General features: G+C 44.4%; 1 protein-coding gene across 1 annotated transcript; it reads left to right on the forward strand.

The window, feature by feature from the left end:
- Nucleotides 1-450: 450 nt before the first annotated feature.
- Nucleotides 451-1,863, forward strand: LOC306926572 (aspartyl aminopeptidase-like; the record flags this gene model as incomplete). The annotated part of the gene is made up of 1 exon (XM_079505926.1): nt 451-1,863. The coding sequence occupies exon 1, from the start codon at nt 454-456 to the stop codon at nt 1,861-1,863; it is 1,410 nt and encodes a 469-aa protein (XP_079362052.1). The 5' UTR covers nt 451-453.
- Between the last annotated feature and the right edge of the window lie 13,548 nt (nt 1,864-15,411).

Below are 15,411 nucleotides of genomic sequence, written 5' to 3' on the forward strand. Positions count from 1 at the left end.
TCTGTCTGCATCCTTGACAGTTGAGCCTATGCATACACCTGTAGGAGGTTGAGGCTAGGGCAAGTACTACGGCAAGTTTTCAGACTGTGGTGGAAGATTGGGAAAACGGACCTCTTCAGACTCCATCTTAGCCATCCATCTATGTTATGCAAACTAGCATTTATTCAGTACGGTCTGAAGACGTTGAGACTGTGACATGACATCAGGTGGGAACTGGCAGCCATGACTACTACTAACGGAAAGACAAATGAATGAAACATGGGGCTTAATAATATATTTAGCCTAACTTTGTAAAACGTCCAAGTCAATATATAGATACCGGTATATGGAACTCATATATGGAAATGACGGATGTCATAGATGACTGACATAATATAGACAGCACTGTGTGTCTTTCATTACAACATTGAGTGCAAAGTTTGAATGCCCAGTCAATGAATCTGGTCTCTGACCATGAAGAGCTCTAAAGACGCTGTGAAGACTGCAGCTAAAGAGTTCCTGCAGTTTGCCAACAAAGGGGTGTCACCATACCATGTGGTTGAAGAGTGCAAGCGGCTTCTGTTGGGAGCCGGCTTCATCGAGCTGAAGGAGTCCGAGCAATGGGATATCAAACCCTCCTCCAAGTACTTTGTAACCAGAAACTACTCCAGCATCATCGCATTTGCAGTAGGTGGGCGCTACCTCCCAGGAAATGGCTTCTCTATGATCGGGGCGCACACAGATAGCCCCTGTCTCAGGGTGAAACCCCGGTCTAAAAAGACCATGCAGGGTTTCCTGCAGGTTGCGGTGGAGTGTTATGGAGGAGGCATCTGGAACACCTGGTTTGACCGCGACCTGACCATCGCCGGCCGTGTCATGGTCAGGAGTGGAGACAAGCTGGTCCAGCGCCTGGTCCACATCCCCAGGCCTATTCTGAGGGTCCCCCACCTGGCCATCCATCTCCAGAGGGACATCAATGACTCATTTGGCCCCAACAAGGAGCACCACCTGGTGCCCATTCTAGCCACTGCCATCCAGGAAGAGTTGGAGACTGGCTGTGCCTCTACTGGGAACGCAAGCGGTGCTAACACCACGGCAGAGAAACATCAATCTGTGTTGGTGAAGCTGTTATGCTCAGAGCTGAGCGTTGAGCCAGATGCCCTGCTGGACTTTGAGCTATGTCTTGCCGACACCCAGCCCGGGGCACTTGGAGGTTTGTATGAGGAGTTCATCTATTCTCCTCGCCTGGACAACCTCCACAGCTGCTACTGTGCCCTGCGGGGGTTGGTGGAGTCCTGTGTGGGAGATTCTCTGGCCAACGATCCCAACATCCGTATGATCACCCTGTATGACAACGAAGAGGTAGGTTCAGAGAGCGCCCAGGGGGCCCAGTCCAACCTGACAGAGTTGATTCTTAGTCGTCTGGCCTCCAGCCCCGGGAACCTGACAGCCTTCCAGCAGGCGGCACCACTTTCCTTCATGATCAGTGCGGACATGGCCCACGCCCTGCACCCCAACTACCAGGAGAAACACGATGACAACCATAAACCAGCCTTTCACAAGGGCCCAGTGATAAAGTTCAATAGCAACCAGCGCTACGCTACCACAGCGGTCACTGCCTCTATCGTCAGAGAGATCGCTGCACGTGTCTGTGTGCCCCTCCAGGATATGATGGTGCGAAATGACAGTCCATGCGGGACCACCATCGGCCCCATCCTGGCTGCCCGTCTTGGCATCCCCGTGCTGGACATTGGGGCCCCCCAGCTGGCCATGCACTCCATCAGGGAGATGTGCTGCACCTCCGGGGTGCTGCAGAGCACAGAGCTCTTCAAGGGGTTCTTTGAGCTGTACCCTACAGTGAGAAGCATGGTAATTGTGGATTAGAGATGTGAAGATGCATCATTGGATCTCAGATGACCCCGATCAAAAACAAATAAAAATCACACCCGTGTGAAGTGAGGGGCGCTCTTATCATCGTACATCATGGGAATTTAATGTTTGTGTGGGACAAAAATAGCCGATTTGCTCGTATATGACATATGACGTATATTCTCCATTCATTGTCAATGGCATTTAATGTTTGTGTTAGGACAATAATCTACACTATAGCTGAATATAGGAGGGGCTAGCTCCCCTCAAAAACTAAAACATTGTTAAAACATTGCCATAAAAAAGAAAACAAAAAAACAAAAACAAAACGGTAAAAGGGGTGGTCATAGCTATAGTGGTTTGTCTGGTAATCCAAGGTCACCTGTTCAGGTTCTGGCCCAGGTCAGTGTATCCCTGAGCAAGACCCTTAACCCCTAACTGCTCTCCCCAGCACTCAAGATCATAACCAACCATCTGCAGCCATTAGCTGGGTAAATGCGGAAACTGAATTTCCACTGTCGGATTTAATAAGCCTCCAAGAACAAATCTATTTCACATGGGTAATATAACCTGGTGAGTGCTGGGTATACTGCTAGTATTCAAACAGCCAACATTTTGACAGTATCTCTAGACAGACACTGGCATAATATCTCATTGCATCTCTTCTGTCACTATACTGTGATGGATGGTTGTATATTATACGTTCTTTTTCAATTGTCCAACCTGGTCCAAGGTGATATTTTCCACATCTAATAATGCAGCACAGTCACATTATTGCAGTTTCTCTGGTAAATGCAATTGTTCCTGTTTATAGCCACATTTTGGGTCCATGTGTATCCATGCTTGTAAGCCTGGTCTACAATTCAGTCACTGGCCTGCACTTGCACTATAATGCATGCAGTATTAGGATTTGCATAATGTCAATTCAAGAGAACCTCAACACTATGACTGTGCTTTAGTATGACCACATTCCCTCTTCATTTTGCATGCAGGTATGGCATAAAAAAAACCGATTGCAGCAGCAGCACTTACAAACACACTGCCAGAAAGTCAAATAGCCCAGAGAACAGGTGTCTTGATTATTTTCTTATATAGGCTATATATATTAATAATCACACTTGTGTGAAGTGAGGGGCGCTCTTATCGTCATACATCACATTCCGTACTCAGCCAATCAAATCATCGTTATTTGGTACACACAAAGCGGGCATAGGAGGGGATAGCAAAACAAACATACAGTACAAATCATAATAGATAACAATTCATTTGTCTTTCATAATTCATTTGTCTTTCATACAGTATATCTGATACACCCATGGCGAAAAGGAGCAGGAAGAAGAATACATTCTTATAAATACCTGCCCCCCATTCATACGGGTGTGATTTTTTGTTGTTGTTAAAAAGGCTCTAAACAAACAGTCCATAGACTTGGCTGCAACACATGACGTAATTTCGGAAAGCCATGCTAGCGCCCCTAAAAAGAATCACGCTTGTGTGAAGTGAGGGGCGCTCTTATCGTCATACATACATCATACATCAGCCAATCAAATAATCACATTCCGTGCTACAAACACACAAAGCTGTGCATAGGAGCCCAACAAAAGAAGGAAAAAAAAGATCTACAAGCTCACAATGCATAACAAATCGCCATTGTGTGAGCTTGTAGAAGACCTATTGTCAGCAATCATATAAGCAAAAACAGAAAATTCACTAGAATAGAGCCTGGAGGGACTCCGGGTTCAAACAGGTTTAAAGTGATTGAGAATCTGTGCCACCTGTTGTACAGAAAGTGTTGTGCAGGTGCCAGAGAAAAGGGACAAATCAAAGAATAAATAAGCGTGGGCACGTCCGTGTGCACATCACGTGCACGTCAAATTAAAAAAAACGTTTTTTAAAAAGTCAAAAAACAAAAAACAAAAAAAACTATTTAAAACGCCCCGCAATATTACGTTCTGGCACAGGTGGGGTGGGGTGTGCTGCTATAAAAACGTAACCAAACGTTCCTGGCTTGGATTGGGTTAAAGTGGCTCCAGTTTACTTTTTGTCACAGTGCTTCATTGACAAAGTATTTTTTGAATCAATAGATTGTAGGACCAATGGGCTATAGTTCTCCATCCATATTGATGATATAGATATAACACAGGTGTAGATCAATGGGAATAGCACAGGAACATGTCATCCACAAAGTGTGTGTGTGTGTGTGTGTGTGTGTGTGTGTGTGTGTGTGTGTGTGTGTGTGTGTGTGTGTGTGTGTGTGTGTGTGTGTGTGTGTGTGTGTGTGTGTGTGTGTGTGTGTGTGTGTGTATGTGTGTGTGTGTGTGTGTGTGTGTGTGTGTGTGTGTGTGTGTGTGCAGGCCTAATATAGTCCTAATTTACACACGTTTTCATTTTCACACACGCGCACTATCTCTCTCTCTCTAGCTCTCTCTAGCTCTCTCTCTCTCTGGCCTCCTCGTTCCATCTATTCTCCATCCATCCTCTCTCTCTCTCTCTCTCTCTCTCTCTCTCTCTCTCTCTCTCTCTCTCTCTCTCTCCCCCACCCCTCCCATTCTCTCCCCTCCCTGTTGTATCTCTCCTCGTTCCTCTCTCTCCTAGTCCTATAGGTAAACTGGTAAAGGGGAGGAGACGCTCGTTTGACACCGATCGTGAGGAATAGCCTTTTTCCTGCAGCGCGGCGGTTAACGGGGAATGACATCGTTTTCGAACGGAGGAATGTCCTCCTCTGAACAGATCCATTGCCGAATGTGATTTTAAGACAACTCTTTTGTACGTTGTCTTTTCAGCCATTCCATCAGGGGCAGCCAGGACTCGGTAACGAACTGACAATACCAAAGCAGCAGCATCTGTTGGGGGGAGATTTTCGAGATCTCATGATTGAGCGGTACTCGGCCAACGGTTTAACACGACTTGGAATATAAACCTCATTTATCTGATCCTGTCCGACGCGGGTGTAGTTGGGAGTGGATTATTGACGCCGTTGGATATCGTCGCTATTGTTTTGACATCATATTATCCCGTTATTATCTTCCCCTTTCATCCGTTTTCTGAGCAGTGCAGGAATAAAGATGCTTGGTGATGTCGCGGTGAGAGCTCGCTGTGCGTGGATGTCAGGTGGCTTGGCAGTGTTTTTTTTGGTTCGTATAACCGCTTGATCGGTTATCATCAGGCCAGAAGAGAGATTCTTTAATACTGGATAACTTCGCGTCCAACACGACCCTGCCAGATGGATAATTACTCTACTCGTAAGTCAGGACACATGCAGCCTATATCATTATGACAGTTTATACTATTGTCAGTCAATCAATCAATCAATCAATCAATCACATACTTTGTCATTTCTATGAAGCCTAAAAACGCGTCCGAATTGCATGTTACAGTAACCTTATGTTTTCCACGATGCTTAAGCGACAATGCTTAAGCATTAAGTGCCATTACCGCCGGTAATTGGGGGATTATTCATGCTGTCGGTGACGGTTCCAATGCCATGCAGCCAGCAACGAGCGCGTTTGATACGGATTAGATTCACACAGGACGGCCTATCAAGTCAGAAAGATGTCAGAAAGTGAAGACAACTCACCGGGGTGAGTTGTCCAGTATTCAATGAAACTGCTACGGTGTCTGCGGTGGGGTTAGGAAGTGAAAGAAAGTGATGCCATGTTATCCTTTCATCTCAACCAACCTTATAGGCTAACACACACACGCCCATTTGGTCTTTATCTGCAAGACCTCACACACTGTTAAAATCCTCGGTGTTCTCTCTCCGTGTACGGTGTACAAACAAATGGACCGCAAGGGCTCATTACAGGGCCCTGAGAGCCCAGTGTCATATTGCCTACCCTGCTGCCTCAGTAGCTCCAATACTTTCTGCTAATGGATTGATAGCTTCATGTCTGCCATAATTGTATCTCGCGTGCGCGCGCACACACACACACACACACACACACACACACACACACACACACACACACACACACACACACACACACACACACACACACACACACACACACACACACACACACACACACACCTGTTAAATCTGCCTGTGGGAATTCTATTTTATTAGACTATTATTTATGATCATTGTTTTGTCTATCCCTTTTCACTTGTGGTGACAGATTTATCAGCAGTGTTGTTTTACATCTGACCTGAATGGTAGGCATTTATGTAGCCTATTAATGATCTTCATTGTCTGGATTCTAATTTGACAAATGACAAAACAACCTCTGTCGTTGAGCATATAACATACCCACATTGGTCTCTGAGCTGAGCATAGTATACAGCATTATTTCTCCTTAGAGTTCCTTCTCTGAGTAATGGAGATTAGCCATCGTTTTGCAATTGTTTCTTTAAGCGTATCTTAATAGACTATACCTGCCTATAACTCTGGGGGCATGCACACATACTACAGCTATACCTCTTTTCTTAAACCCACTTCCTTATGGGAGATTTTGCACCTTGCCCGAGACTGTTGTGTTTCCAGTTCCACCAGCATCGACAACCAAACGTTTAAATTTGATCATGAAATTTGTTCCGTTAACAAGCAGTGGTGCAACTAGCTTCCACTGGTTCCAGACACCAGTAGAATATATGCCATCCATGGTCATGGATACATGATGCTGTCCTGACAGTTTGTGGTAATGCAATTCCCATTTCCATGTTTGAGGGGCACCAGCCCCTCATATGTCCAGCTTTTGTTGTATGTGCACAAGCTTTGTCCTACACAAACATTAAATTCCCATTGACAATGAATGGACAATTTTACGGCATACTGTCATCATTTCACGTCATGATGATGTACGATAATAAAAGGAAAAGGAGGGAGAGAGACTGGGCTGAGGATAAGCCAAGAATGACATAATATATCACTCATTGTAAACCTTCATAATATCTTGAAGCTCCAATCTGGGATTTATTTTAATCATAATTTAATCTGCACGATGATTAAATGGACTGAATATGGCGAATAAATTGTGAATAAAACTGGCACATTAGGCTCTCCTCTGCTGCTGTGAAACTGGTGCTGAATGGAGACGTATGCTCTCTCCAATCCAGGCTGGCATTTCCTGGTTGCACTTGCAGCATATACACATGGCAGTTCCTGTGAGTCTACTGTCATATCGCAATGTTTACATCATCATATACGCTACTATTAAAAATATATTAATAGTATATATAGTATGTTCGTATTCACATTATTTGGTCCGTCTATATGACATTTTTACTCTTCTAGATACTGCAGAAGTTATGGATTGCTGTGTTGTTTTGACAGCCTTTTTTTAAAAATATTTTTGGGGTCTTGTTTTGCCTTTATTGATAGACACAGTAAGTTGACAGAAAATGGGGGGACAACACACACACAATAAAGTTCGTCACGATAAGGACTCGAACCTGCGACACACAGGATTACCAGCATACTCTAGGTGCCTGAACTGCTAGGCCGGCCCAGGCCTGTTTTACTTATATTACTTACTAAAAATTATTTTTGTCTTGTTTATACGGTATGTAGAATTTCAAACTAGTCCAAACTAAAGTTAGGCAACAGAAATCCCTGTGTGGTGTTGTATGAAGATGTACAGGAGAATTTTGTAACAACTTTAAGCATTAATTTAAAAAAATCACACTCCTGATTCATACATCATACGTCATCATACATCACATTCCGTGCTCAGCTAATCAGCTGAGCACATTCCGTGCTCGTATACAGACAGACACACACAAAGCTGTGTGTGTGTATCATCGTACATCATCATGACGTAAAATAGACACTATGCCTATTTGCTCAGACACTGACGAAAAACTCTCCATTCATTGTCAATGGGAATTTATTGTTTGTTTAAGACGAAGTTTGTGGACGATAACCAAAAGCTGGATGTAGGAGGTGCTAGCACCCCCCAAAATATGCTTTACCCCCACACGGTACAGTTGCACCGCTCACTTCACACAGGTGTGATTTTGTTAAAGGTATATTCAGTGATTTCACTTAATTCAAATATCACTTCTTTTTTTGTTTTGTTGTGATAATCCTCCCTACTATAGAGTGTGCTGACCATATAAGGAGTTCCTCCCTGTCCCCAGTCAACCCCTGGGTGTCAAAAAACCTTAGGTTTTGTTTTTGGCTAGGTGGCTCAGCCTTCATCCAATCAGAATAGAGAGGGGCCTTCCGCCAATCATGATTGAGCGGGGGCGGCCCTTGGTGCGGAGAAGGTTTGTACATTACGCCGGGGCTCCACTGCAGCCATCGGGGTCCGTCAGCGTCACGTCATCGTCAACGCAGGGAATGTTTCCGTTTTTATCAATGAAGGGTGCTCCACTGCCGACGTTACCCTGTGCGTTGCATTTGGACGGCGTCACCAAATCGCCCTGTAACCCGGTCCAAACACAATGCTACGCAAAGCACTAAGTGGAGCTCCGCTGTTTGCTAGGTTGGTCCTGCTGCTGCTCAGTAACACTGCAACTGATGCTGATGCTGCTGGTTGCCTAGTGACTGTATCCATGGAACCAGCTCCCATCGTCATGGTGATGGGCCAGGTGAAGGAGACCCAGCGAGGATGAGGCAGAGACACACAATAGAAGAAGTTGCAGAGTAAGACATGGATGTGGCCAGAGACAGAGAGAAGGCATGCTGTTGTAGATATGTACATACACACTGCCCACACACAGTGTGTGTGGCCACCTGGCCTGAATGTGGGGAGGTGTTTCACACTAGACACAGCTGAATGTTTCACACACCGATGCACCCAGCACTTCTTCCTCAATGTGATTGCCTTTTTTGTGTGTGTACAATTATACAAGTTTGTTCCTCCATGTTGGGCACCTGGGAACCTTCCATGTTTCCATGCTTGCTGATAGCAGATGGGGCACTGGCTTTAATACAACACTCATTCATTTAATTACAGCATAATTAGTATAGACTTACAGGATAATAAAGGGAAGTAAAGAGAAAGAAAGACAGTTTCATGCACCAGAAACTTATGATCCTCCTCCTGCTGAGAAAGCCACATAACATTTGTCTTTAATTAGTGGTCTAATGAATGAAGAAATCAGTATTGGAGAATCTTTCTAACACGCCTGTAGATTTAGGACTGCAGAAAGACTCCTTCTCAGTGTTGATTTAACTCGGAGTATAAAAATGGACCCATGAGCGTATCTAGCTCAGATACAGTAAAATGGAGCCGTAAACGGCCCATAATCAGGTCCGTACGACTCCCTTAAGGGTCCATTTTGGGTCCATAATCATGGGTCCGTACGACTCCCTTAAGGGTCCATTTTGGGTCCATAATCATGGGTCCGTACGACTCCCTTAAGGGCCCATTTTGGGTCCATTTTTACAAATGGCTCAAGGGGCCCATTTGAGTTTGACTGCAAATTTTACCTGGAATATTCTGGAGGGGCATTTTGCAGCTTTATTCCACCAGGAGACTGGAAGAGGAGGTAGAGCAGGGGGGCAACAGTACAGTACACAGGGCTTTGGTTGGGCCATGTGTTGCCCTAGGGCAGGGGTTCTCAACCATTCTGTTACCACGGACCAGCTGACAGTCTGTCAAAAAAAGAGGACCAGCATGGTTCTGGTGTACTTGAATGTCGACATGACATAATAATCCTGTTTAGTGTTTCACTAGCATCCCAGAAGCGGTCAACGACCATGCACCTCCCCAAAATACACACCTGGTTTATTTTTGTCTGTGTGCTGGCTGAAAGCAGAAGAATAGACATTGAGTATCTAAGCTTAAAAAACTCAGGCCCACACAGATTTTTCCACGCCCAGTGATCATTAGACACATTTGTATCTGTCACTGGATAGATTTAACGCCGGCATGATGTTACATTCAACTCATTTGTCATTTGCAGAGTGACAACAATCAGCAAAGAAGTGAGATGGATGGAGAGAAAATGGTAGACACTGATCTATTCCTGTATGAGAGAGAGAGGGGGGGAATAGAGATACACTAAAAGTACACTGTGGACTCGTATTCCGCGGTATGCTTTCATAGTAGGTATAAATTGATGTGCATTTAAACTTATTAAAAAGGCATGCCTCCTGGTAGAGATCTGCACTCTAATGAGCACGCTTTCTATTTTAACAATGAATTTAACTATGCTAAATTACATCCATACTCCTTCTGCAGCTGAGAGACGTATTTGTCACTGACTTACGGTATACAGGTACAAGCAGCAACATGTTGTTGGGACTTTCCCACAGATTGTGCTACATACTGCACTGTACATATAACGAAAACATATTAAAACATTTGAATGATAATAATGAAAAATAGTATATACAAATATGCCGTGCTGGGGGCTGTATGTTAATACTTTTAACTTAGACTTAGGGACTTGTCTTATACAGGCACAGTAACTTATAATTAGCGTTTCTGTGTGCAGTCACATTTTGGGTGAAAATTGCTGTTTTCAGCCAAAATTAGCAAAAATAATCAGTCTGAACTGAGTAGTGCTGTACTGTACTCGTGCTGTAGTACCGTAGGCCTACTGTACTGTTCAAGCCCTCCTCCCTGGCCTCTGTGTGTGTGTTAGGCTGCACAACAGTGACACTTGTTGACAACAGCAATTTTCACCCAAAATTAGCAAAGAAATCAGACCTGTACTGTACTGTACTGTACTGTACTGTACTGTACTGTACTGTACTGTACTGTACTGTACTGTACTGTACTGTACTGTACTGTACAAGCCCTCCTCCCTGGCCTGTGTGTGTGTGTTTTAGCAGTGACACTTGGTGGTCAACAAACGCTATTTCCGTACTCTGGCGGATGGACAGACCCAGCCAGGGACACACATTGCTGTTTATAGGAGTGGCTAGCACCACTCAAAAACCCTAGAGCCCTTGGCTGGTAGGCATGTCATTGTGACGAATCGTTTCATTCATCACAATTGTCCTTCATACAGTAATTATTTTTGCCCTGCCCATGTTCCTACTCTCATAGGGCCCAATTCACTAAGCTGTTTACACTCTCATTAAGGGACCAAGAAGTCACAAAGTGACTTTGGTCACTTATTGTTTTTGTGTTTTTAAGGGACCGAGAAGTCACGAAGTGACTTTGGTCACTTATTAAGGGACCAAGAAGTCACGAAGTGACTTTGGTCACTTATTAAGGGACCAAGAAGTCACAAAGTGACTTTGGTCACTTATTGTTTTTGTGTTTTTTTCCCTTCTTCTTCTTCTTCTCCTTCTCCTTCTTCCGCCAAAAATAGCTGTTCTGGCTGAACCGTGCAGTCGGTTTTCGCGAAACGCTGTAATCTGGTAGAGGGCCATGCCAAACGGTGACTATGCGAAGCCCATGACGATTGGCCAAATGGTGGCGCTATAGCACTCAATTGAAAATGCAAACTTTGAACGTGCATATGGACCATCATCTGAAATCCCAGTTGAGGAGAAGTTTGTACGTGAAAACATTTACAGCAAAACACACTGTAGTAATGGATAGACATCCCCAGAACCAGGACACACATTGTTACCAAAAACACTGGATGATGTTACTGTTTAGAATGAGTCAACTGACTGTGTCTGCATCGCTCAATTGGTAGAGCTCTCGCTTTTGGAGCACAGGGTCATGGGTTCAAATCCGGGTACCGACAACTCGGCCTGTGATTCTTATTTGTGCATATTGTTCTTATTGCGTATTGTCTTCTTTCTGTGTCCCGCCTTATCGCTGCTTGCAGCTATATTTTTGTAGAGCAAGCTTTGGTCCCATGTAAGTCTGCATCCGAGCAGACTTGAGAAGTGCGGCTGCAAAAGTCACAGACGAAAAAAAGAAAAGCTGACTACTAACGTGAGAACTTTGTAAAATTCTTTCGGGCCCATAGAGAGCATCCAGTGGCACGTTCCGCAAACCTCACCACCTGACCATTCAGAGTAGTCGTACTGTATAGGTCCTCCTGATAGGACCTTTGCCCATACTACCATATGCCCCCTGCCAGGGTGCTCTGAGTTGAGGCGAGGTAGAAGGATTTTGGGGATCTTTTTTTGACCCCTTGAATTTATGAGACAGTATTCCTGCTTGGCATGGGTTGTCTTTACATTCGACAGTTAATCCACACCCACCTTAACCATGTCACTGATGGTGGGTGAGACGCACTCTACTGATTGTGACTGCAGATAGGGTTTAGATATGTGAGACCTGTTTACAGGTTACATATCTAAGACCAGTTACATGCATATTCATGCATGTACATGCATATTCATGCATGTAACTGCGTGTGGAGCTGCATGTTAATGTAACTATGCAGATGTGTAATTTTGCGTGTGCCTTTGGTTTTGTGTGTGTGCATATGAGAGAGATTGTCTTATTGTGAAATGCTGACAGTGAGTTCTCCAGTCATAACACTTTTAGAATATAGCCTGAGCTCCTGTGACAATCTCACCTTCTAGCTCTTGACACAGCACTCTCCCTTCTGTACATCCAGCGTTACTTTATCACGTTGGGTGACTGTGCTGTGACTGTGAGAATTTACAGCTCTGGTTTCTCTTGATGAATGTGCACATTTATTTCTCTTTGTTCTCTTTGTGTATCTTCATATAATGTGGTGTACTGTATATAGGCCAGTTCCCCGTGGTCAAGTGGATTCTGTCCAACTGCCTAATATTGTGCTGAGCTGAGTTTAAGTATGACATGATATTGTGCTGCTGTACACTACACATACAATAGGCTTGGGTCATCATGGCTGTGAACATCATGCAATGTGCAGTTGAGAAATCTTACATTGCAGTGGAGCATCCAGCCTACAGTATATGCAACTGCTATGTTGTACATAAATTGCCACCCATTTTGCCTGTTGTAAACCACTCCACAGGTTGCTGAACAGGTTGATTCTGTTTTTAGTTCCACTAAGGTTCCACTCCACTTACGTACAGAAAGAGAATGAAAGGGAGAGTGAGGATGAGCAAGTCAGTAGATCAGGATCGTGATGAGGTGAGTTGCACCAGTCACGATCCACTCGGTTCCGCTACAGTTCTGCCTAAAGCTGGACCCATGGCAGATGTTTGGGCCCATCAATGCTGATGCTGATCCTAGACTACCAGTTATCAATGTTTGGACAGATATTTTGTCAAAAAGGGCAACATTTTCTAATCAATTTGAGAATTTGTAATTTATGGGTGCAACAATGAATCAAACTGAATTTATATTGATTATAAATAATCAATACCTTCACTTAATGCGGCCTGCAGGTTAATATTGGAATACTGATAAATTATTGATTTCAGCTGTTCCAATCCCAAACATATACTATACTATACATGAACCGCTTTAATGTAGTTAGTTTAATGACTAGTATTAAAATTGTCTTATTTATGTCCAATGTATTTGTGTTTAAGTTCATAAAGTTAACATAAGTATAACTAAAGGCTTTTGAAATTAAATAAAGATTAGATTTTTCAGGATTCCAACTCAAAAATCACACCGTGTGAAGTGAGGGGTCTAACTCATGTTGATTAGGTGATGTAAAACAAACGGTGCCAACACAAACATTACATTCTCTTTATTGTTAATAGCATGTAATGTTTGTGTTGGGGACAAGATGATGTACATTTTCCCTTCATTGTCGATGGCGTTTTTAAAACAAACATTGAACTAAAAACAAACATTAAACCTGTATATAGGAGGGGCTATAGCGCCCCTCAAAAATAGCATATTTACAAGCTCAAATAAGCTTGCAGATTGGTTATATTTGCTACTTTTTGCAACTATATGCAATGTGGCCCTCACACAGACGAGGTTCGAGATATTCCACCCAGACCCAGGGACCCTGGACCTCTGGGTCTGGCCCGTGAGAGGATGAACCTCCATGATGAGGGCCTGCACGCAAATGTGGTTTGCGTGCAATTCAGGGCGGTAGGGCCCCCCATCCACCAGTAAGGTGTATGATATAGCATGGAAGGTCTTTGAGTGTGCGCTGGCCGGCCTGGCCACGTCGTGCCTCTACAGGCCTCAAAAAAGGAGGTCCTGACCTTTCTACAGGGGCTCGTGGATAAAGGCAGATCCTTCTCCTCACTGAAGGTGAACCTGGCTGCCATATCGGCATGCCATATTGGCATCGACAATAAGGCTCTGCCGTCTCACGACGGCTAAACGAGTCAGTGACTTACAGGCTCTCTCTGTAAGCCCGGACTGCACAGTGTTTAACGAGGACAAGACTAGGGTCACGGTTAAACCTAACCCAGCTTTTGTCCCCAAACACTCTAATGCCACTGTTGTGCCAGTGGACCTGAGGTCCTTTCACCCTCCTCCTTTTGCATTGGCTGAGGATGAGAAGTTGCATTACATACCCTATGCCCGGTCAGGGCCATACGGTGTACCTGGCCAGAACGACTTCCATCAGAACAGAAAGCCAGTTGTTTGTGGCATGGGGCACAAAAGCCAAAGGGAAGCCGGTGACGAAGGTCAGGCTGTCCCAATGGATTGTGGAAGCCATTCAATTGGCTTACCCCAGCAGAGGTGTTTTGCCACCTGTGGGTTTGAGGGCTCACTCCACCCACAGTGTGGCGGCATCCTGGGCTCTATACAGGGTATTTCAGTACAGGATGTCTGTTTGGCGGCGAACTGGTCGTCGCCTTCAACCTTTGCAAGGTTCTATAACCTGGACGTTACTGAGCCCTCGGTGGCTCATGCAGTCCTTCAAGTTGCTGAGGAGCGTGGGAATTGCCCTCAAACCCCTAGTCCTTTGCCCAAAGGGTCAGGTTACTCAAGGGGGTTAGGCCAGGATGGTCGAGTCAGAGCATATGAGGCAACCTAGTTGTCAGCTCCTTACATATGAGCGGGGCCTCGACCTTTGACCTTGAAACTCCACTAGGCCGGGGGCCTCAGTGGCATGTTGATGGTCCTATATGGGCGTGGTCACCGTTTAAGAACAGTTGCAGCCCTAGGATTCGGTCTCTCGTGATAACGAAGGGAGTGTATGAATACTCCTAATGCGTAATTATGAGCATTAATGTTCCTTAAAATAACTAGAGCTTATGCAATTACCGTGGTTATTTAAGCAATATTTGCGAGTAATTATGCCAGTTGCCCTTCTCGCTTGCAATATAGCAGAAGAAAAAGGTAACTGAATGGCGTGTGCAGGCATGGCCACGCTTATGTACCCAGACGATGGGTGCGTGGCAAGTCATCACGCACAAAGCCCAAGATGTGAGTGTATGAAAAGGTGTTTTCTGTCTGATCAGCATCAGGGATGCTTCTCCTAATGCGCAATAGTTGCTTAAATAACCACGGTTATTGCATAACCTCCAGTTATTCTATGTGCTCTGAGCCTTTATGAACAGGACTTGGCCATACAGCATACTTTAAGATTAAAGAAAAGACAGGACGGCAGGTTTGTCACTGGAGTTATTGACCCATTAAAACCGGATGAAAGTCAAGTGCCTGTGTTGTTTTAGATTTTTAGATTTTAGCACGTCACTTTGTGTTGCGCTGCAAGCTTGTACATAATTTATGCTATTTTTAAACATTCTTGAAAATTCTTGAAAGTGTGAGAACTAGAAGGGATTTGTAGAATTGGTCTCAGGTCTTAGTGGGTTAAAATGGATACCTCCCAATTCATCACAGATTT

The sequence above is a fragment of the Electrona antarctica genome (assembly GCF_951216825.1).
Source record: "Electrona antarctica genome assembly, chromosome: 7".
Classification (NCBI taxonomy): domain Eukaryota; kingdom Metazoa; phylum Chordata; class Actinopteri; order Myctophiformes; family Myctophidae; genus Electrona; species Electrona antarctica.